The sequence below is a fragment of the Trichomycterus rosablanca genome, chromosome 2 (genome assembly GCF_030014385.1).
Source record: "Trichomycterus rosablanca isolate fTriRos1 chromosome 2, fTriRos1.hap1, whole genome shotgun sequence".
Lineage (NCBI taxonomy): Eukaryota > Metazoa > Chordata > Actinopteri > Siluriformes > Trichomycteridae > Trichomycterus > Trichomycterus rosablanca.
In genome coordinates this window covers 7,998,853-8,023,872 of record NC_085989.1, presented here as the reverse complement: position 1 = coordinate 8,023,872, position 25,020 = coordinate 7,998,853, and the positions used below count along the sequence as shown (strand labels likewise).

The window sequence follows — 25,020 nt, the reverse complement described above, 5'->3', positions numbered from 1 at the left end:
ACTGCAACTGTTTGGTTATGTAGAAGAACTACAGTACAGTATATTGTAACAATATGGGCACTTTCTTTACTTTTGCCGTACTCATTGCAGAGGATCATGGCTTTCCTCTTTCCCAGAGCACAGTGTTGAGTTTATTTAGTAGGTTTGGGACTTTGGTAAAAACAAAAAATTAATTAAATAATTGTTTTGTATGTATATTTGTAAACTACATCAGCAGACTGTGGTTTGGCCTGCAATCATAGTTATCTTTGGATGCTGATTATTTAGCATGATGGTCTGCCATGTTTTAAATTATGAGATAATGGTGGACTAAACAGCTCTTGGGTGCATTTATTTAATGTGACTAGAAGAAGGGATGTTAACGTTAACAAGCCTGTGTTTTAGATGCTGTTTGCTTAGTCTTATGATATGTTCCGTTCTATGTGTAGTCAGAAAAGGATACTTAAAGAGGAATGATTCACATAATAGCAAAATAGACTGCATACAACCCAAAATCCAGAAAATTTGGGACAATAAGTAAAATACAATACAATAGGTAAAAAAAAACTATGATTTGAGAACTGCCTCCAAGATGTATTTAATTGAAATTAGTACAAATGACAGATGTTTATTATTTTTAAATATAGGCTAATTGTAATTAGATAGCGTCAATACATTCCAAAAAAGGTGGGACAGGGCAACATAATAGTAGGATATATGTAGTAGTAATTATCTAACTTATCTATTACCTAATGAGTGGAATACTTTTTTTTTAAACTTTTACATCAGCTTGGGGGGGGGGGGGGGGGGGGGGCATTTAGAGCATATCTGAATACTGGGCCTTGTTCATAGCCACAGCAACTGGTATTGAAGGTTTCCAAATGAGTACAGATTGTTCTTTAAAGTTATGTAACACAGTGATAAACATGCCCCTGTCCCAACTTTTTTGGAACGTGTTTAGATAGATAGATAGATAGACAGACAGACAGACAGACAGAGATGGATGGACAGGTGGACGGACATCAGGCGGACGGATGGAAAGACAGACAGACAGAGAGAGGGACGGCCGGACGGCCGGACAGACAGACAGACAGACAGACAGACAGACAGACAGACAGACAGACATAGATAGATAGATAGATAGATAGATAGATAGATAGATAGATAGATAGATAGATAGATAGATAGATAGATAGACGGACGGAGAGCGAGATAGACAGACAGACAGACAGACAGACAGACAGAGATAGATAGATAGATAGATAGATAGATAGATAGATAGATAGATAGATAGATAGATAGATAGATAGATAGATAGATTCCAAATTAAGTTGATTAGTTGAAACACAGTGAAACAACTAGTCTTTGTATTGTTTTAGTCAGATACAGGTCAAAATGATGAGGATATTATTCTGGAATTAGTTATTCAGCCCCTTTTTTATTAAATGAAGCATAGCCAAACATTCCTGATACATTTTAATAAACCTGAAAAAATATAGAAGAGATTGTGTTTGTACTGTCAGTGTTTAAAAGCACTTAATGAGATTTAAACATATGTAGCTTATCTGGTTCCTAATCACTAACAGAGTCAATAGAGACTCTAATTCCCAGGATTCCGCGGGGTTCACTTCTGACACTACCACACAGACCGGCTGTTTTTTCTCAAAAACCAACAGCTCTTATGTCACGACATAGTTTGTATTCGTCGCTATTTTATTAGTCTGTATTAATTCTTTCATCGCGGACAAAGTTCCTCCTAGGACACCATGTTGTAACCTAAATTTCCACACTGTCTCGAACTTCTGCCGTATGACATACAGCAGGTAAGCTCATACTGCGGCCGCGTCTTAAATCATGTACTCGTTGACAATGAGTGCACTACGACGGAGATATATGCTATGATTTTAAAGCTGTTGTAGTGCACTTGTATAGCGAATATGGCTGCATTTGGAATTTTTCCTGTCTCAATTTCCTGAATTGTTACAAGGGGCACGGAGTTATTTCTGTTGTTACCGGCTTCAAGATTAGCTTTAGAGTCGACTCTTTTTTATCAGAATGTTTTGATATGTTTAGTTTTGCTGAAGTTGTTCGTGTTTCTGATGAAGATGATGTTTAATGTGGGATCACAGGATTCTCGGTAACTTCAGAACACCTGGTAACACTGTCAACGTACGTTTACTGCAACTTTACACTATTAGTTCAAAACTCTTTAAACAGGCTGGTTTTCATTTTGTTGTGTTTCAGTTATTTTTTTGAGATTAATGGACTCTTTGCTTGAGCAAGTGTCACACACCATGGCTCTGTCCGAAACCGCATACTCAGTAGGCTACTAGTTTTCATATTAGTGTGTTGGAGCAGTAGTCTGTACAACCTGTATAGAGAAGGCTCATTGGCTGCGTTTCAAACCGCACAGCTGCCCACTGTAGGCTACTAAATAGTTTGCTAAGGTTACACATAATGTACTTGGGTTGTATTAATAGCGACAAAATATACCCAAAACGAAGCTGAAACTCTCAGTTTAATAGTTTAACTATTTTAAAGACATAGTTTTCTGCAAATACTAATGCACAATTATTTTATTTTATTTAAGTTCACCAGAAAATTTACAAATAAAATAGTAATTGCATCTTACTAAGCCAAATGGGCGGCACAGTGGCTCTGCGGGTAGCACTGTCGCCTCACACCAAGAAGGTCCTAGGTTCGATCCCCAGGTGGGGCGGTCCTGGTCCTTTCTGTGGGTTTCCTCCGGGAGCTCTGGTTTCCTCCCACAGTCCAAAGACATGCAAGTGAGGTGAATTGGAAATACAAAATTGTCCATGACTGTGTTTGACATGGGCGGCATGGTGGCTAAGTGGGTAGCACTCTCGCCTCACAGCTAGAAGGTCCTGGGTTCGATCCCCAGATGGGGTGGTCCTTTCTGTGCGGAGTTTGCATGTTCTCCCCGTGTCTGTGTGGGTTTCCTCCAGGAGCTCCGGTTTCCTTCCACAGTCCAAAAACATACAGTCAGGTTAACTGGAGACACTGAATTGCCCTATAGGTGAATGGGTGTGTGTATGTGTGTGTGTATGGGTGTCTGCCCTGCGATGGACTGGTGACCCGTCCAGGGTGTTACTGTGTGCCTTGCGCCCATTGAAAAGCTGGAATAGGCTCCAGCGAACATACATGCTGAGGCTCTCTGTAAGATGCCACTGCTTGCTGGTGTCAAGATACAGCTGGCAGCTTCACACATCTCGGACAAGGCATTGGCTTGCAGTGGTAGCTTAGTGGTTAAGGTACTGGACTAGTAATCATAAGGTTGCTGGTTCAAGCACCTCCACCACCAGATTTCCACTGTTGGGCCCTTGAGCAAGTGACACTAATTTACATTTACATTGTTGGCATTGATCCAAAGCAACTTACAGTACTCTGGCAGTATACAGTCTAAGCAATTTAAGGGGGTTTAAGGGCCTTGCTCAGGGGTCCAACAGTGACAACCTGACAGTGGTGGGGCTTGGGCCTTTTTTGATTACTAGTCCTGTCCCTTAACCACTAGGCTACAACTGCCCAATTTAAATGCTAGCCTTCGGCACTCTGTTTTCAGCAACCTGGGTTTGAGTCTGAGTTTGGCATGTTCTTATAGTATTCTATATGTTATGTTTTTTTTTAACTGATTCTTAACACTTATGCCAAAACCAGACATGTCAGACCTTTTAACTATAGGCTCAGTAAATGAGTACAATGCTGCTAACAAGAAACTTTATTTTAGTACCTTTTTCTAAGTGTGTGTGCAAAACTGCAATGGCCGGTGTAGTAACACTGATTACACACTATTCCAGAAATCATTAACTGGTGGCATATTCCACAAGAGGACATTCGACACCCCGGAGCGGTTGCACCTCTGAAAGTGATAAAGACAGTGAGTGGATTGAATGCAAGCTGAGCTAGCTGACCAGTGTAACTGATACAGAATACAGTGCTAGATTCCGAGCAGGTCAGAGGTCACGTTGAGACTCCAATGTAATTGATAATGGCTTATAAAACAAGCAAATCAGTTAGTTTGTCTACTTGTAAATTCCTAAAGTAAATGCAAAGAATGTAAATTTAGAAATGATCTGATCAGCGTGATTATGTGCAGTCAGTAATCTGATCATAGAAAACCTGAAAGTCATTAAGTAATTAAATAAGTAATTAAACAATGGTACAGGTATTTGTATATTGAGGCACGTGGCCAAAAGTATGTGGACACTCACACCTTGCCTGCAGGTGTATAAATGAGTTGTAACAAATAAATTATAAGCTTCTTTTTATGTGACCATTTTTTTCTTTTTTTCATTTACCTGTACGACTAGTACACCGATCAGGCATTTTATCAGCTCCACTTACCATATAGAAGCACTTTGTAGTTCTTCAATTACTGACTGTAGTCCATCTGTTTCTCATGCTTTTTTAGCCTGCTTTTACCCTGTTCTTCAATGGTCAGGACTCTCACAGGACCACTACAGAGTAAGTATTATTTAGGTGGTGGATCATTCTCAGCACTGCAGTGACACTGACATGGTGGTGGTGTGTTAGTGTGTGTTGTGCTGGTATGAGTGGATCAGACACAGCAATGCTGATGGAGTTTTTAAACACCTCACTGTCACTGCTGGACTGAGAATAGTCCACCAACCAAAAACATCCAGCCAACAGCGCCTCGTGGGCAGCGTCCTGTGACCACTGATGAAGGTCTACAAGATGACAAACTCAAACAGCAGCAATAGATGAGTGATCGTCTCTGACTTTACATCTACAAGGTGGACCAACTAGGTAGGAGTGTTGATAGGTGTCTGATCCACTCATACCAGCACAACACACACTAACACACCACCACCATGTCAGTGTCACTGCAGTGCTGAGAATGATCCACCACCCAAATAATACCTACTCTGTGAAGGTCCTGTGGTGGTCCTGACCATTGAATAACAGGGTGAAAGCAGGCTAAAAAAGTAAGTAGAGAAATAGATGGACTACAGTCAGTAATTGTAGAACTACAGAGTGCTTCTATGTGGTAAGTGGAGCTGATAAAATGGACAGTGAGTGTAGAAACCAGGAGGTGGTTTTAATGTTATGGCTGATCAGTGTATTTATTTGACATGTATTTACTAGCCTGAGATGATTTGTGCTTTGTGATTTGGGACAATAGCATGCTGGGAGAACCCATTATAAGGTGTAGCCATTCGGGGTGGCACATGGTTAGCAACAATACTTAAATACACTGAAGCATCCATATGATGCTAGATTGGTAAGGAGTATAAATTATGTGCCTAGAAAATACTATATATGTTATTACACTGCTATTACCAGCCTTAACTTCTCATAGGGTGGGGTTTGGTCAATGAATGCCCAGCTTTGATGGGCATGTACCCAGTGTAGCCTTTAATTCTTCTTTCAAGAAGAAGGTTTGCCATGCTGGGCTTTCTGAGCTGCTCTTTTCACCACGGTTGTACAAACGTCCTGTAAGCTCAAGCCAGTCTGACTATTCTTCTTTGACCTCACTCATCTTTAGGCATTTTCCTCCTTGGAACTGGTGCTTACTGGATGTTTTTTGTTTGTTTGCCATGGTATTCTGGGGAATAGTGTAAACTGTACAGACTGTTTCATGTGAAAATCCTTGGAGATCAGCAGTGTCTGACATACTCATACCAGCCTGTCTGGCACCAACAACCATGATGCATTCATAGTCTAATTTTCCTAATTTTTCTCTGTGTACATGTCACATTTTTGTATGCTTAACAACATCAAAACAGTGATTATAGAAAATGCTCTCTTGCCATTTGGCCTAATTTTTGTCATTCTGAAACAGTCATTGTACTGGTACATCTGTAAAGCCTTTATCAGTCCCTGAACACACTAACTTACTGTTCGTTCTTTGGATTTTGCCTGAATTTGTGTTCGCCCCTTTCCTCCAGAACTAACAGCTGTTCTCTATCTCTCGTCCTCAGGATGGACCATAGCGTTGTGTTCACCACCCTGGAGGTCGTGTGTGTGGAAGCCATCTCTGCACTTTCTGGGAATGTTGGTCTAATGCAGAACGAGGCCACGGCTCAACTGCTGGCGACGCTTAGGCGGATTTACGAACATGGGCGTGCTGTCGAGGCCCTTGTCAGTGGCTTCTCTGCTGTGTACCACCATTATGATTTTGATGCTGAGACACCTGCCAATGGGTACCGCTCCTTGGTTAAGGTACAGTTCAACCAATAATTGATGTGCTGGTATTTATTACTGTGTTATTAAGTCGGTTGTCTTTTTCGTCTGTAAAAAAAAAAGTAATGGTTTGAATAAATAAAACTTATTCCAAGACTAATCATAGGCATGACTTGAGCCCAATAGAAATACACGTCTGAAACTCTAGCAGTGTCTAAGGTAAAGCAGTTCTAAAGGAATAGTAGGCAAAAATTTTGTTACACTGATGTAAAACACAAATATCAAAATAAACAATGTGTTTAGTTGCAGTCATTGCTAATAAATGTGGTGAAACCATTTACAGTGGTACCTTGAAACTTGATGTCAATTGGTTCTGGGAGTTTAAAAGACGTTGAGTTTCAAGGTATTTTTTCCCATAAGGATGTAAGGGGAACCTGTTAATGGGTTCCATGGTCCCATGGAACTGCATATATTTTAGGCTAATGTAAAATAATGGGGTTGTTTTTAACACTTATACACCAATAGTAATACAAATATAATATAAAAACTCTGAAATACAATAAAACCTGCACTTGACCTTTTCTTCTTTATTGTTTCCTTACGCTTCTTAATCGTGGAAATGCTTGATCTTGGAATACCGTATTCTTTAGTAAGTTCAGTACAGGCGCATTCACGTGACAAGCGACAAAACAGCTTTTGTGCTGGCCGTGCCGTTATTTCCTATGTAGTGTGGTGCTGCACAAAGCTTAACGTGACTTATTGTACTAAAATGAGCGAGGAATTTGATTGGTGGAGAGAACTTATGAGACGTTTAGTGTTCCTATGTCGTTCTTTTAATACATTAAGTCACATTAAGCTTTTTTTTAACAATAAGCGTTTTAGACTCTCGGAAAAGCTGATTCTCACAATTTCTCAGCACCCCGATCTATAACACAAGTTTAAAAGTGAAACAGGAGATAAACACAGATACATGTGAACGCTTTCAGAGTGAATTATTCCACACAAATGCGGGGCGGCACGGTGGCTAAGTGGGTAGCACTGTCGCCTCACAGCAAGAAGGTCCTGGGTTCGATCCCCAGGTGGGGCGGTCCGGGTCCTTTCTGTGTGGAGTTTGCATGTTCTCCCCGTGTCTGCTTGGGTTTTCCTCCCACAGTCCAAAGACATGCAAGTGAGGTGAATTGGAGACACTAAATGGTCCATGACTGTGTTCGATATAACCTTATGAACTGATGAACCTTGTGTAACGAGTGACTACCGTTCCTGTCATGAATGTAACCAAAGTGTAAAACATGACGTTAAAATCCTAATAAACAGGCCGCTCAGGTGGTGCAGCGGTAAAAACACACGCTGCAACCAGAGCTGGAACTCGAATACATCGTATCGAATCTCAGCTCTGTCTTGCCGGCTGAAGGCCGAGCGGCCACATGAACAACGATTGGCCTGTGGTTCAGATGGGTGGGACTAACCGGATATGGGTCTCTCTCTGTCAGACTGGTGCAATTACGACCTCTGCTGGCTGATTAGAGGCTGAGGAAAGAGTGCGCTTAGGGTGTGTCTCTCCATACACAACGCTAGGCGGCACAACACTCGTCAATGTGTGGGTGATAAGATGCATACGGCTTGCTGCCCACATGTCGGAGGGGGCTTGGGTTAGCTTTGATCTCCTCGGTCAGAGCAGGGATCGGCATAGGCGGAGAGGAAGCATGATGCAACTGGGCAATTGGACGCGCTAAAAGGGGGAGAAAAAGGGGAGAAAATGCATTTAAAAAATCCTAATAAACAAACACACAAACAAACCACACAAATGCAGATTTGTCTTGTATTCGCACTTTGATGACGTTTTACCGCACTGCTCAAACTAAGTGCTGAACAAAGCGGCAGTCGAGTTTAAGAGAAACGTCGAGTTTAAGGGTACAAATTTCTTGACTAAGGGTGTTGAGTTTCAGAGAGTTCGAATTTAGTGGACGTCGAATTACAAGGACACAATATCAAATCAATGTCAATCAATATCAGTCAATGTATCGATTATCAAAAATTCCTCTCTTTTCTATGCAGGTGGTTCGTTCCTGTATTCTTCATATAATCCAGAAAGCTCGATACATCTCTTCCAACTGTGGAGGGATATTTTTCAGAGTAGAGCACAACACTGGCGAGATGGAGGCCTACTGCACGGCGCTGTGCCAGCTGCGTGCGTTGCTCTACCTGGCACAGCGGTTGCTTAACAACAACAAACATGGGCAGCTGTACTCATGGGAAGACGAGAGTCTGAGCCAAAAGTTCGTTAGGGAGTACGCAACCATGCACAAGGCCTGTTTCTATGGCCGCTGCCTGGGCTTTCAGGTGAGTGTCTATGTGCACTTTTTTATGCATGTACCCCAATTTTCCTTCCAAACTATTCGTATCCAGTTACCTGATTTGCATTTGTGCCACTACTACTGCTGACCTCCACTCAGCTACATTTTCACCTGCATAAGGCATGTTTATCGGAAGATCTACTGTATATTGAAAAAAAAGCAAATTTCCATACTGACAAAACTAAAGCCCTTACTAATTACACATGCCCATGCCCACAGAAAAACAAAAAGTACCTGAAATACTTCCCAGTGAAGTGGAAATTGCTGGGCTAATTTAAGAATAGAATAGAATTAAATGCCTTTATTTGTCATATATATACTTACAGATGTACAAGACAATGAAATTCTCTCTTCGCATATCCCAGCTTATTTGGAAGCTGGGGTCAGAGTGCAGGCTCAGCCATTGTATGGTGTCTCTGAAGCAGAGAGAATAAAGGGCCTTGCTCTAGGGCCCAACGCTCTACCCAGGCTGGTACCAGGATAGCTGGTAAAGAAACAGTTTACAGTACAGAGATAACTTGTATCCAAAGATGATAATAAAAGTAGATGAAAGATAATAAAGGCGCTGTGGAGCTGAATCTGAGTCCTGATCTCAGTCCAGTGAATCATCTGTGCTAAAAGCTCTCTGTTAACCTGGCAGAACCTCAAGAATTTAATGAAAAGGGATGGGCAAGAATTACCACTGTCTGTACAGTAATGCCTGCCAAAGGTTATAAATGAGCATGACTACGTGATGTAATATGTTTCAGTTCCTTGTCAAATTGATACAAATGACTTTCTGTTTGTTTGTACAAACCCAAATAAAAAATGATTCTGGGACAGAATGAAATGTTTTTTTCACAACATTTTGAAGTGTATCTGTAGGTTTGGCATATAACTGACGTCCTGATATCTACCTAGAGTGTTTAATTGCATTAAGACTCATGTTACTCAGGAAAGAGTCTAACTGGAGCAGGAAAGGGCCTTCCTCAAACTGTTGCCACAAAGTTGAAAGCATGAAATAAATTTTTATGTCAATATGTTTGAAACCAGGTAGCAAGGAGGGTGGTTGAAACACTATACATATACTTCTGACCATAATTAATCAATAATTTTATAATAATTTAATTTAATATATATTTTTAATATTTATTAATTAACATTAATTAATATCGTTTATTTTTTATTGTTGTTATTTATTAATATTTATTAATTAAATTCTTAATAATATAATTTATAATATAATTTTAATTATAAATTATTTTTAATTTAATATATATTATATATATATTAAACAGTGATTTATATGAACGTATATTAACAAATAAAATGAAGGTGACAAAGCATGAATAACATGTTTTGTTTTGTTGATTTGCATTTTCCATGCTGTCCCAACTTTTTTTGATTTGGGGTCATACATGTGCTTATACAGTGTATCACAAAAGTGAGTACACCCCTCACATTTCTGCAGATATTTAAGTATATCTTTTCATGGGACAACACTGACAAAATGACACTTTGACACAATGAAAAGTAGTCTGTGTGCTGCTTATATAACAGTGTAAATTTATTCTTCCCTCAAAATAACTCAATATACAGCCATTAATGTCTAAACCACTGGCAACAAAAGTGAGTACACCCCTAAGAGACTACACCCCTAAATGTCCAAATTGAGCACTGCTTGTCATTTTCCCTCCAAAATGTCATGTGATTTGTTAGTGTTACTAGGTCTCAGGTGTGCATAGGGAGCAGCTGTGTTCAATTTAGTAGTACAGCTCTCACACTCTCTCATACTGGTCACTGAAAGTTCCAACATGGCACCTCATGGCAAAGAACTCTCTGAGGATCTTAAAAGACGAATTGTTGCGCTACATGAAGATGGCCAAGGCTACAAGAAGATTGCCAACACCCTGAAAGTGAGCTGCAGCACAGTGGCCAAGATCATCCAGCGTTTTAAAAGAGCAGGGTCCACTCAGAAAAGACCTCGCGTTGGTCGTCCAAAGAAGCTGAGTGCACGTGCTCAGCGTCACATCCAACTGCTGTCTTTGAAAGATAGGCGCAGGAGTGCTGTCAGCATTGCTGCAGAGATTGAAAAGGTGGGGGGTCAGCCTGTCAGTGCTCAGACCATACGCCGCACACTACATCAAATTGGTCTGCATGGCTGTCACCCCAGAAGGAAGCCTCTTCTGAAGTCTCTACACAAGAAAGCCCGCAAACAGTTTGCTGAAGACATGTCAACAAAGGACATGGATTACTGGAACCATGTCCTATGGTCTGATGAGACCAAGATTAATTTGTTTGGTTCAGATGGTCTCGAGCATGTGTGGCGGCAATCAGGTGAGGAGTACAAAGATAAGTGTGTCATGCCTACAGTCAAGCATGGTGGTGGGAATGCCATGGTCTGGGGCTGCATGAGTGCAGCAGGTGTTGGGGAGTTACATTTCATTGAGGGACACATGAACTCCAATATGTACTGTGAAATACTGAAGCAGAGCATGATCCCCTCCCTCCGGAAACTGGGTCGCAGGGCAGTGTTCCAGCATGATAATGACCCCAGACACACCTCTAAGACGACCACTGCTTTATTGAAGAGGCTGAGGGTAAAGGTGATGGACTGACCAAGCATGTCTCCAGACCTAAACCCAATAGAACATCTTTGGGGCATCCTCAAGCGACCAGCAGAGGAGCGCAAAGTCTCGAATATCCGCCAGCTCCGTGATGTCGTCATGGAGGAGTGGAAAAGCATTCCAGTGGCAACCTGTGAAGCTCTGGTAAACTCCATGCCCAGGAGAGTTAAGGCAGTTCTGGGAAATAATGGTGGCCACACAAAATATTGACACTTCAGGAACTTTCACTAAGGGGTGTACTCACTTTTGTTGCCGGTGGTTTAGACATTAATGGCTGTATATTGAGTTATTTTGAGGGAAGAATAAATTTACACTGTTATATAAGCTGCACACAGACTACTTTTCATTGTGTCAAAGTGTCATTTTGTCAGTGTTGTCCCATGAAAAGATATACTTAAATATCTGCAGAAATGTGAGGGGTGTACTCACTTTTGTGATACACTGTATATTCTGGATGGCCAGTTGGAGCACTGGGGTTTATTGCCTCTCCCGGGTCACAGGGACACATAGGAAGAGCTTGCTGTGGTCATTTGTGTTTTGGTACTTGTGTAGTATATCTTTCAGTTCTTGGTACACTTTTATAATGCCATCAATAACTTTAAAGAACATGTTCGGAATATGAAAGAAACAGTTTGTGTTTTTGTCTCCCCAGTTCTCTCCTGCTCTCAGGCCTTTCCTGCAGACTATAGTCATTAGTATGGTGTCACTTGGAGAAAACTTTGAGAAGCAGCAAACTAAAATAGGTAGGTTTATGTTTTGTATTTTCTGATTCCAATTTTTCCTTCCAATCTAGTTGTATCCACTTACCCGATTGTAATTCGCCTCTACTGCTGCAGACCTCCACTTCTAACCAAGATGGGTCGCAACTGTCACATTTCTTTTCACCTGCTAAGGCAGGTTTATATTGGGATCCGTATAGCGCACGGATAGTCACACACCGATCTCCATTATCCCCCGTCTCACTGTGCAGGCACCATCAATCAGAAAACAGAGGTTGTAATTGCAGCAGTTATGAACAAACCCTGTTCAGTCATTGTCCCGCCCCTTACAGACACACAGCCAATCATGTGTCTGTGTAGGCACCCGGCCATGTGACCTCTTTTTGAACTTGCATTTACTTTACATTTACATTTTCGGCATTTAGCAGACGTTCTTATCCAAAATGACTTACAGTACTGTGACAGTATACTGTCACAAGGGCCTTGCTCAAGGGCCCAACGGTGAAAACCTGGCTGGTGGGGCTTAAACCAGTGACCTTTTGAGTACTAAAACAGTACCTTAACTGCTAGGCTACTACTGCTTTTTTAGCCTAGCGTATTTTACCGCTTGCGGGTTTTACCTCTGCGCCACCACTTATTTTGTTTAAAGGTGCATTGTATTATTTTTATTGTTAAGTAATCTTTGACACATTCTATCATGTCATTTTTATTATAATTCATTCATATTGCTCTTTTTGACATATTACATGCCACGTTTGAAAGCTTCATAGATTCATTTTGCTTTGCAGGAAGAGCAGCATTGTCGTTCCTCACGTCAGGGAAGTACGTCATGGACCCTGAGCTCAGAGGAGTGCAGTTTGAACGCATCACCCAGAACCTGGATATGCAGTTTTGGAAAACCTTTTGGAATATCACAGAGACAGAGCTGCTGACAGTCAGTTAAAAAGACTTTGATCATTTTCTTTGATGTAAAAAAAGACTTTGATCATTTTCTTTGATGTGAAAATGAGAACTTACACCTTTGCTTTTTGGCTGGTCATATAAGTTACACTTTAAGTGTTCTATGCCATAGAAGTTTTGTTTCTTTTACTGGGAAACACTGCATGGGCCAGGGATCTCATTTAACACAGGGCTTCGGCCATAGACATCCCCAACATACATAGCCCATAATTTCTGTATAGACGTCTGTATAGACGTCTGTATAGACGTCTTAGCATTAATGGGCTTGCATTATAGATAATACTCTTTATGTAACTGCCTGATGTGGCCCAGGGTAAGAACTTGTCTGGTTCCTGTCAGATATCATTGCTCTTCCAGCTCACAATTTCCATTGTGAGCTGGAAGTCAGAGCATGATCAGGAAGACCTCACATAGAATTGCTCACACGGCATGCTGACCAAAAAAACTCAATACTGCTGCAAAACAGCTTAGCTAACACAGAATTGTTTCTATTACAAAAACAGGTTTAAAGTATGCAAATCACCAACTTGATAAGCCAAGATGCTTTTGGAAAGCACTGACAATGTGAAAATGTACATTTTGGCAACAATGACTAATGGTACGATTGAAGAAGAAAAAGTATATATAGAAATCTCTCACTCTGTCCCCAGGGTTTAGCGAGCATTGCATCAAACACCGTGCAGGTGAATATGACTCTGACAGTTCCGGGTAAGCCTCTCAGTGTACCCCTGGCCTCAGACCCAAATCTATCAGTCTCAGTGTCCCCTCCAATTGCACACTGGGGGCCGGGACCAGTTCACGTACGTCTCATCTCTTACTGCCTTCGTCCGGGACAGGTATGATAACACTGTCTGTGCTTGTTCATATAGAAAATGATCACTTTCATGATATAAAATATATGGACAAAAGTATTGGGACACCTCTTATAATTTTTAAATTCATGTCTTTCAGCAACAGCGATTGCTAACAGGTGTAATGAAGACAAACTTTTTTTAAAGAAACTCCAGTATCCTGCACAGAGCCACTATTGTCCTATGGTATAGCTTTGGAATAAATTGGAACATCAATTGAGGCTTTACCTTAAAATCAGTGCCCGGCCATACAAATCCTCTTTTGACTAAACAGGCACAAATTTCCACAGACATACTTTAAATTCTTGTAAGAAGCCTTTTCAAAAAAAAAAAAAAAGTGGCTGTTGTTATAGCTGAAAGGATCACATAGAGCTCACTGTATTTAACTACCGTTTGATTTTGAAATGGGATGTCTGACAAGATGATGGTCAGGTGTCTAAATACTTTTGGCCATGTAGTGAATATGAGTCAACATTTAAAATAATGTGAATGACACAAACCTTTTACTTTCACTTTTTCTCTGCAGGATAATGCCGAGCTGTTGGCATTGTCTCGCTCTGAAGGACCTCAGCTCTCTCTTCCTGCGGGTTTCCGGCCTCAGAGAGGCATTCTCTCACCGTGGCTGCTAATTCACTTTCATGGTGGTGGATTTGTGGCACAGACCTCTAAATCTCATGAAGTACGCTAAAATGTTTGCTTATGGGTTTTCTCAGTCCAGAATGTTCTTTTAAATTGCCATTTTTGAAAATGGCATTTATTATTATGGTTAGATGCATTCTGTTTGCTATAATAATCCTTGATGTGTGTCTAGAACTCATTGATTACAGCTGTTGAAATTTAAATAGACTGGACATAGTTTGGAAAGACGCACAACTAGGTCTATAAGGGCCCACAATGTATGCTGTATTGTCCAGACGATCCATAATGTTTAAGACAAGACATAAAAACAATAATAACATTAATAATAATAATAATAATGGCAATAAAAATAATAATGTAATAAATAATAATAACAACAACAGTAATAATAATAATAATAATAATAAATATAATAATATAATACTGGCAGTAAAAATAATAATGTAATTAATAATAATAATAATAATAAATATAATAATAATATAATACTGGCAGTAAAAATAATGATGTAATTAATAATAATAATAATAACAACGGTAATAATAATAAGTATAATATAATACTGGCAGTAAAAATAATAATGTAATTAATAATAATAATAATAATGAATATAATATAATAATATAATACTGGCAGTAAAAATAATCATGTAATTAATCATAATAATAGTAATAATAATAATAAATATAATAATAATAATAAATATAATAATAATATAATACTGGCAGTAAATATAACAATAATAATATTAATAATAATAATAACAACAACAGTAATAATAATAATTATGAATATAATATAATAATATAATACTGGCAGTAAAAATAATAATGTAATTAATAATAATAAAAGCAAAAATAATACTACTACTAATAACAACAATAATAATGTCAGTAAAAATAATAATGACATTAATAATAATAATAATATTTCTACTGATAATAATAATCATATTAATAATAACTTCCTGTAATAATGTTTCAAAAGGGTGGCTCTTGGCAGATGCTTGAAATTTATGATATACAAACTGATTGAATTAATTGATCTGATTTACTGGTTTATTAAATGACTATCATGCTGACTTCATGATGTGGCTAACTGACTGGCATTAACTGTATTACTGAATGTCTGAGTGACTGATTGACCAACTACCTGACTTACTAACTACCCAAATTGCCCTAGTCTGAGAATACATCTACTGTGTATTTTTATGCATTTGTTTTATAAGTCCAGACCTGCTCAAAATGTTAAAATAAATTGAGATCTAAATGTAAGAACTTTGTATAAGCAATCACACAGACTTCCTTCTTATTTTAGAGTTATCTAAAGAGCTGGTCGAAGGATTTGAATGTGCCTATTCTTTCTGTGGATTACTCACTGGCCCCGGAAGCCCCCTTCCCTCGGGCCCTGGAGGAGTGTTTCTATGCTTACTGCTGGGCCCTAAAGAATTGCCACTTACTAGGTACACAAATCACCCTAAAATATTACCAAACTAATGAATTAATTTACTTCTTGAGTTTGTAATATTTTTTTTCAAATATTTTTTTCAGGTTCTACAGCAGAGCGAGTGTGTTTAGCGGGGGACAGTGCTGGTGGAAACCTGTGTATAACAGTCTCCATGAAAGCCATGTCTCACGGGGTACGAGTCCCTGATGGCATTATGGCTGCCTACCCTGCGACTCTCCTGACAATGGATGCCTCACCGTCACGCCTTCTGACACTGATCGATCCAGTGCTGCCTCTGAGTGTGCTCAATAAGTGCATCAATGCCTACACAGGTACGATAGTGTTCCAGTACCTGCGCCTTTTTGTGTTACTCTGTACTGTGATGTATAGAAAACTCTGATGTATAGAAAACTATGATAATAATTTGTAACATACGTTACATAGCTGTCACTCTTTCTCTGCTAGGTTTGGACACTGGCTCCTTGCAGCCCATGCAGCAGCTGGACACCCTGGCCGCACTGGGTCGAGACACTGCACATTTACTAGAAAACATCAGACAAGAAGCTTCCAATTGGCTGCAGTCACTGTTTGACCCCACATCCTCTGAAGCCGCTAGATCATCCACCAGTTCTCGTAATGCTGTGCCCGGCAGGCAGCAGAGTGCCAGTGAGTTTCCGGAAGGATTCGAGCCACTGCGCTCTGGATGTCCGGCAGAGATTCAGATCCCCTGCACCCCTATCATGAGGAACCCGTTTGTGTCTCCTTTACTTGCGCCTGACAGTCTCCTTAAGGGGCTGCCGCCTGTACATCTAGTGGTAAGAACTAGTATAATGATGGAACAAACATTTTATTTTATTAATAATATTTGTTTGTTAGTTTACAAACCGCAATTCTGGAAAAGCTGGAGCTTTTTTGGAAAATGCAAAAAACAAGAATCTGTGATTTGTTTATTCTCTTGAACCTTTATTTAACTGGCAAATAACATAGAAATGACTTTTAATGTTTTGGCTGACCAATTGTTTTTGTTTGATACCTGCAACACACTCAAAGCTAAAATTGGGACGGGGCAAAATAAGAGTGAAAAGTTTCTAATATTTAAGCTAAACTGGTAACAGGTGAAGGGAATCATGATTGGGTATAAAAGGTGGATTCACCAACAGCGTCATGGCTTACCACTGTGTGAGTGAAGTAATCAGTTATTATCATAAAATAACAACACAATAATAATGAAACATTGCAAATAATTTAGGCCTTTTACCATCTACCTCACATAATATTGTGAAAAATTCAGGTAATCCTGTGAAATCTCAGGGCAGAGCTGAAAACCACTATTAAATATGCTTGACCTTCAGGGCCTCAGAAAGCACTACATGAGAAACTGTCATTATACTGTGATAAATAAAGAGACATGGGCTCGGGAGTACTTTAGAAAACCATTGTCACTTCACACAGTCCACCACTGCAATAAACAATGCAGCCTGAAATGCTGTTACACAAAGGGAAAGCCATATTAATTCTATGCAGTAGTTTTTATGGGTCCACTTTCAAACCTGGACTGCTGCGCCACCCGAGAGCCCCGATTTAAAGTCATTACAGATATTAATACAAAAACTTGTATTTTTATAAAAACTAAGCATATTTTGGGTGGTGCCAGACCCACCATGACCATGAGCTGGATGAAGTGGTTTGATTGAAATACTATATGAATGAGATTTTAATCCAGGTCACTGAGTGCTGGGTTTGGACAGTAGGTCCTTGCTGCCCATGCAGCAGCTGGACACCTTGACCGCACTGGGTCGAGACACTGCACATTTACTAGAAAACATCAGACAAGAAGTTTCAAACTGGCTGCTGTCACTGTTTAAACCCACATCTTCTAAAGCCACTAGGTCATCAACCCCCCCCCTCTTCCCCCCGCCAACCGATAGCACTGCTTAGATTCAAACCTCGACTGCTGCCCCACCCGAGAGACCGGATTTTGAGTAATTGCAGATATTAATACAGAAAAACCTTGTATTTTTTATAGGGATGTCCCGATCACGTTTTTTTGTTCCCGATCCCGATCTTTAATTTTGATCCCGATCCGATACCGATTCTCAAACCGATACTTGTATTTTCTAGATATTGTCTAGATAAGAACTAGCACAGTGCACACTTCAAGTACATTACAGTTATTCAAATTAATCCAATGTACATGTTTAACAACTGAATAGCTCTGCAGTGCTGTAGGAAAAAAATTGCCTGCATCCAAGCTATTGCTTAATGTTCTTTTACAAAATAAAAGTAAACAAACCTAGTGCAGCATTGTAGTAAAAATGAAGTGAGATAATTACAGTTTCACTTTGAACTTTATATTCAAAGAACATAATTCTGTTTAATGCAGTGATACACTAAAAATGAACAAAAATCTCCACTCACAAGTGGTGTAGCAGCTTAACTTGAATATAAAAAAACAAATAAGTTACTTAACAGCATTACAGTAAAACCTGAATACCAAAATAAAATGGAAAGTCACTCTTTTGTTATGAAGGAAAGCCAGTTCTTAAAGTGCTTGTATTGTGACAATGGTTTGATGGACGGGTCTACGCAAAGTAAGTGTGTTTTGACCCTTTGGGGCTTCCATAGTGCATGGGATAGCGTGCTCGGCTCTGGCTGTCCGCTATTCGGAACAGAAGAAGTTAATAAAGTGTTTTGCTCCCGACAATTAGTGAATATACCGTGTATTTTATTTCTTTATTAAGCGAGTGCATCACTACGACGTTCGATTACATAACTAAGCCAGTCAGAGAGCTTGATACTGAGATGTCGTTCAGTCTTGTAACACGTAAACTCGTAAAAGCTGTATGTTATGGTCCTGAAGTTTTCATACTCTGATTAAAAGTTATTGTTTTGTAAACCGGAGTGATCCTCGACTCACACACCATATAAACAGTAAAATTCTACAGTAATGAACGCAGCTCTGCTCCTACCGCCTCGTGAAACGCTCACAGTGCAGACATTACACTTCACTGTTGGACTCGTTTCACTTTCCAATTTAAAGTATTTCCACATAACGGACATGCTGACGTAAAACAAAAGATCGGGTTATGATCGGCATTAGTAAAGCCGATTTCCGATCAGTTAAAAATGCCTTGATCGGCCCCGATCTGTGAGATCGGATCGGGACATCCCTAATTTTTTATAAAATCAAAGCATATTTTGGGTGGTGCCATACTGATAAAGCGGTTTGATTAAAATATATAAATGACATTTGAATTCAGGTCGCTGACTGTGTTTTCATCTCGATCTTTAGGCTTCAGGCTTGGATGCCCTGTTGGATGATTCGGTGATGTTTGCCAAAAAGCTGAGGAGTATCAACCAACCAGTGACCTTGACAGTAGTGGACGACCTCCCGCATGGTTTCCTCAGCCTAGTGCAGCTCTGCAAAGAGACGAAGGATGCATCAGACATCTGTGTGGGACAAATCAAAAAGGTCTTTGAGCAAGACTTATCAGCGAACAATTCCATAGATGAGTAAGCTGGGTGATCGCTAACTGAACAGATCAAATGTAGTAAACAGTGTAAAACCTAAAAAGATCAAACAACAACCATTAAACCTTTACTAAGCGAGAATGAAGATACCTCTGCACTGCACATTTTACCATTTACTACCTGTCTGTGACAGAAACGAACATCACCATGGTGTCTTAATCTTCTAAATACTTGATCTATGCTGTGTGATGTAACAGAACACTTTAAACACTGTGGTAATGATAGAGCAAATATTTTTATTTTAATATCGTCATCTCTAATTGCTGACCAACTTGTAGGTGCTTTTAACCAAACAGATGGTTGTTTTCAACTAATTATTTAATCTTCTATTTATTCGTCCAGTCGTGACCAATTGGAGCTTATCTCTTTTGTCGCTGCCACCACCCCAACCTATAATCATGGAGGGCCAGAGCTGTAATGTGTCCCCTCCGACAGTCGCTTCTTTTCACCTGCTAGGGGCAGGGTCTTCCCGGGCAGGTGCCTCAATTCGGTCAGCAGAGGTCATACCTGCCCCAGCACTAAGGAACCCTGTTTCAGCCCTTGTCCCTCTGTCTATAGACACACAGCCAATCGTGTGTCAATCGGTCAGCAGGGGTCGTACTTGTCCCAGCAACAAGAAACCCTGTTTCAGCCATTGTCCCTCCCTCTATAGACACACAGGCAATCGTGTGTCTGTATATTTGAGATCTCGAGATCTCAGCACTGGTCAATCGGTCAGCATCGTACTTGTCCCAGCAACAAGAAACCCTGTTTCAGCCATTGTCCCTCCCTCTATAGACACACAGCCAATCGTGTGTCTGTATATTTGAGATTTGAGATCTCTAGATCTCAGCACTGGTCAATCGGTCAACAGAGGTCGTACTTGTCCCAGCAACAAAAAACCCTGTTTCAGCCATTGTCCCTCCCTCTATAGACACACAGGCAATCATGTGTCTGTATATTTGAGATTTGAGATCTCAGCACTGGTCAATCGGTCAGCATCGTACTTGTCCCAGCAACAAGAAACCCTGTTTCAGCCATTGTCCCTCCCTCTATAGACACACAGCCAATCGTGTGTCTGTATATTTAATATTTAAGATCTCGAGATCTTAGCACTGGTCAGCTGTTTTTGTTTGGGATAAAAATGTTTAATTACAAGTGTCCATTTATTTCTGTTCAGCTTTTCACACCGTTGTGCCCACATAATTTCAATCTTTGTGTTGTTTGATTGGGGTGTGTATAACCAATGCAGTATTTAATACCTTTGGAAAATATTATAATATCTTGTTGCCTTCTGTTGTAAATGTGCCTTTTGTGTTTTATGACATTTTTTAACAGATTTGGAGTTATTTCAGTTATTTCTTATTTCTTTTTCTGATAGAGAGTGAAATTCATTGTTTCCTAAATAATTGCATGTACTGTAGGTCAGTGGTCCCCAACCACCAGGCCACGGACCGTTACCGGTCCGTGGGTCATTTATTACCGGGTCGCACAGAAAGAATAAATAATTAGAGATCGCTACAAGAGGAATAAAATTTCCAAAACTCTTTGGGTGTTCTTGTCCCCAATCACCACTAGGTGGGAGCAGTGTCTCGTTGCAGCGAAAAAAGCTCAGGTTTCACACTGCTTTTCCATTCTATAGTTATTCTATTTTGAATCCCCCACCCTCACTGGTCCGTGAAATTATATCTTATATGAAACTGGTCCGTGGTGCAAAAAAGGTTGGGGACCGCTGCTCTAGGTCCTAACTCGGCAATGCATCTATACACTATCACACTAGTGCAGTTGTAGCCTAGTGGTTAAGGTACTGGACTAGTAATCCAAAGGTCGCTGGTTCAAGACCCACCACTGCCAGGTTGCCACTGTTGGGCCCTTGAGCAAGGTCCTTAACCCTCAGTTGCTTAGACAGTATACTGTCACAGTGCTGTCGCTTTGGACAAAAAGTGTCTGCTAAATGCCGAAAATGTAAATGTAAATACCCACTCTTCAGCAAATGACTTTTACACAGCACTGTCAGAATCTAATTACCTGTTCTAATGAGGTACATGCTCATTATTATTTTGACATTCATTTTATAATGACATTATAATCAGTGTCAGCAGTGTAGTACAGAGTTGTGCTTTCTAGAGACGAGAAAGCAATCAAACACCAACCTAGAGTGATAAACCTTTTGTGTGTAGTATTAATACAGGTGCTCATATTTATTCATAAAACCATGTTTAGCTGTGTGACATTTTATTCTAATTATTCATGAACAGAAGTGCCAGTGTATGATTTATCAGGATACAGGATACAGGATCCTGATCAAGTCAGGAGGACAATGTAGAGGTTCAGTAGAATCCTGGGCAAAGAAGGAAGTCAAAGAAATCTGGCACTCAGAATATTCCATGTGTATAATTTTCCAAAGAAATGTTTGCTTTAGTACTGTAACATCCTTAACATCAAAAGTTTCTAAGTCACAATTTGACCACCTGGAATAAATCATTCTGAAGTTAAATAAAAAAGGTGTGGCAGAGATAAATCATATCTGCTTTCCTACTTTTATACCATGAAGTAGTTATTAATTGTGCCAAATTGAAATAACATAATTTAGCAAATGTCAACCAGCCAGCAAACCTTACAGGAAAAGCCTCCTAATAGTGCCCAACAGGCTGCAATATTTATATTTGCGAGGAAAATGCTAGCACTGTGGTTCTGTCTGTGTATTAACTGAAGGAAAGCCCTTTGACAGGAAATCTCACAAAACTGGGTCTGTGGTGGGCCCAGTGTATAAGAATTTTGAATTGTGTCTATAAGAATCTGGTAAATAAAGGAGAATGCCAACTGTAAAGCCATCAGCAATCTCATGATAGTTTGATAAGACCTGAGACCTTTTTAAAATATAAATAATGAAAGGACAAAACTTGTACCTCTAACTACCACAGAGGTTACTAGTACATTAATACTGTGTTTACAGCTTCCTCGTGTGGAAAAACTTCTACCTGCTAAACATAAGTGTCTGAGTGGCCTATCTATGAAATGCTTTACATAAAAAGTGAAATGGTTTAACTTATTAAAAAATATAAAAAAAAACATTATAAAGCATATTTCCGTGACACATTACACTAATTTCATGTTTTACCACTTTACCCAGGCAGAGTAATGGTGATTCCAGCTTCCTCTGATTTATCTGGATCACACCCAGTGATAGTAGGCTAGCATAATTTACCGCTATGTTAGCCGACACACTAAAATGGGCTACCTCATCATCAGTATTCTAGTCAGTATTATCATTCATGTTCTCTGGCATTACTGAATCTTGGCCTCCCAACATGTCTTTGGTTTATGGGTTGTCCCTTCTCAGACCACTGTCAGAGGGTACTAGGGGATTTTTTTTCAATCGCCTTTTAAAAAAAATATATTTTATTCTTAGTAAATATTAATTTATTTTATTAAATACAATTATTTTTCTTATAAGTAATCAAGGGTGGCACGGTGGCTAAGTGGGTAGCACTGTCGCCTCACAGCAAGAAGGTCCTGGGTTCAATCCCCAGGTGGGGCGGTCTGGGTCCTTTCTGTGTAGAGTTTGCATGTTCTCCCCGTGTTTGCGTGGGTTTTCTCCGGGAGGTCCGGTTTCCTCCCACAGTCCAAAAACATGCAGGCAGGTTAATTGGAGACACTGAATTGTCCTATAGGTACCTAGCCGCTAGGATGCATAAACCAGTGCATTGTAGTGCCGGTCCCAAGCCCGGATAAATAGGGAGGGTTGTGTCAGGAAGGGCATCCGGCGTAAAAACTGTGCCAAATCAATAATGCGGGTCACAATCCGCCGGCGACCCCTAACGGGAGCAGCCGAGGAAATAGATTCTTGTTATAAGTAATCAATATTTCCCAAAGCCTACTATGTTTTGGAAAAGCCACCACAGAAATAATGTTTAAAAATTATTTTCTTGCATTTCTTAGTTTCATGGGACTATACCAACAAAACACAATTAATATTAGTTGCTAGTGCACACAGTATTTTCAGCTGCTAGCTTCAAGTTAGGGGCAAGTCGTAGCCTAGTGGTTAAGGTACTGGACTAGTAATCAGAAGGTGGCTGGTTCAAGCCCCACCACTACCAGGTTGCTGCTGTTGGGCCTTTAATTAAGCAAGGCCCTTAACCCTCAATTGCTCAGACTGTATACTGTAACTGTAATGTAAGTCGCTTTGGATAAAGGCGTCTGCTAAATGCCGAAAATGTAAATGTAAGTTGACATATAGGATAGAACGGCTGTTTTCTTAAAACCATCTACTGATATTTTTAAGTTTAATACATGTCAAACAAAAAGTAGATATGACCCAAGCAGTTTATTTTTACCCAAGTATTTACACTCCAAGTACGCTTAACCAAATGACTGAGAGACCATTAAAGGTAGGGTTGCCAACCGTCACGTAAAATATGGAATCGTTCCTTATTTGGAAACTAAACGTCATGTTCCGTAATGAACTGATACGGGACGCACTTTGTTCCGTATTTTTATCAGTGGGAGAGAAATGCAGCAGATTAGACTGAGACGGCGATATGTATGAAACAGAAGGAAACTGTCACTACCGTGGGAATTAGAAAGCGTTTGGTTATTATTTTAAGTAGAGTTCACTTTTAGTCTTAGTAACGCTGTGTGTACACAGGCATATCAGCATAACAACCTGTTTAATACACCGTTGTTTGAGTACCGCAGTGGGCAGAGCGCATCGCGCATATTTTTCCGCCCTAGGTTCGAATCCGGCTAAGGGCGAAACTAAAGTAAAACAAGCAGGGCCGGTGCTATAGGGGCTTTATTTAAATGCAGTTTATTTTTACCCAAGTATTTACACTCAAAGTAAGCTTAACCAAATGATTGAGCAGACCATTAAAGGGTTAATGTATACCTGACCGTGACATGTAAATTTTTTATGAAATAGGCAAGGCTATGAATACTTTGTGGGATTGTTTTAATGTTTTAATTTGTCTCGTTTGGAGTAGTTTAAACAGCCATGCTAATAAAGCTTGATAAATGCTAGCTGGCTTGTTTGGAGCTTCATTCCTCCACAGCTCTAGAGGGCAGTGCAGTGTTTTAAGCGCTCGCACGTTAGCACAGTGACGCTTGAGAGGGGTCGACCATGTTGATAAAAGAAACACAACAAAGAGGCGAGTCGGTTAAAGTGAATTGACCTAATTTTGAAAACAGTATTGATAATTAAGCGATTAAACTGATATTTACTGAGGAATACGTTAGCGGGCTGGAGAAACGGTACGTGTTTTACTAAGTGCGAATGTTAAAATGTTGAACTGAAGTAAGTTGGATATGTTAGCTTTAGCGCTGTTAGCAACGGCTAGCATTAGCACACCATAGTGCTCACAACGCTATACGTCGCCACGCTAGTTTGAAGTTTAAATGAAATACGAACCATGAGTTCGTTTTTGACTTTGTTTTCATTTTACAAACAATTCCTCATTCAACTGCAGTGTGTAGTTATATTAGTCAAAAAGCACTGAATTAATTTAACCAGCCATTAGCAATTAGCTAATGTGTGTTACTCTAGCTAACCTGCTCGTTGACGCACTGTTTAGCTTGGCTAATGGTGGCTAACAGCTTGTTGTGTTCGTGAGCATTAAGTCTATATAACCAGCTCAGCACATTATCCATAACTGTTTTACCGCCTCTCAAAACATTTTAAATCGTGTTATTGTTGGTTAATTGGCTAATATCTGACTAAAAGTACAAACCTAACTTTCAAAGGTGTTTTGTAAAAACGCTTTTAAAGCAAGAATATGTAATTTGGTAACTCTCTTGA

The 25,020-nt window shown here is 39.8% G+C and overlaps 1 protein-coding gene across 3 annotated transcripts; it reads left to right on the top strand.

Moving 5' to 3' along the window:
• The first annotated feature begins 1,671 nt into the window (after positions 1–1,671).
• On the top strand, positions 1,672–19,332 carry lipea (lipase, hormone-sensitive a). 3 transcript variants are annotated; one of them, XM_063010809.1, is made up of 11 exons: positions 1,672–1,802; positions 5,940–6,180; positions 8,197–8,481; positions 11,754–11,844; positions 12,609–12,754; positions 13,431–13,616; positions 14,158–14,310; positions 15,588–15,732; positions 15,821–16,048; positions 16,182–16,531; positions 19,009–19,332. In XM_063010809.1, exons 1-11 carry the CDS (start codon positions 1,789–1,791, stop codon positions 19,231–19,233), a joined length of 2,064 nt encoding a protein of 687 aa, XP_062866879.1. In that variant the 5' UTR covers positions 1,672–1,788; the 3' UTR covers positions 19,234–19,332. The 3 variants fall into 3 exon arrangements, with proteins under 3 accessions (XP_062866879.1, XP_062866892.1, XP_062866885.1); XM_063010822.1 differs by lacking the exon at positions 1,672–1,802 and adding an exon at positions 2,061–2,148; XM_063010815.1 differs by lacking the exon at positions 1,672–1,802 and adding an exon at positions 4,954–5,005.
• The last annotated feature ends 5,688 nt before the right edge of the window (positions 19,333–25,020 follow it).

Coding starts and splice junctions, on each gene's coding strand:
- lipea (XM_063010809.1), top strand. Junction 8,482..11,753: donor GCCGCTGCCTGGGCTTTCAG/GTGAGTGTCTAT, acceptor TTGTCTCCCCAG/TTCTCTCCTGCTCTCAGGCC. Junction 11,845..12,608: donor GAAGCAGCAAACTAAAATAG/GTAGGTTTATGT, acceptor TTTGCTTTGCAG/GAAGAGCAGCATTGTCGTTC.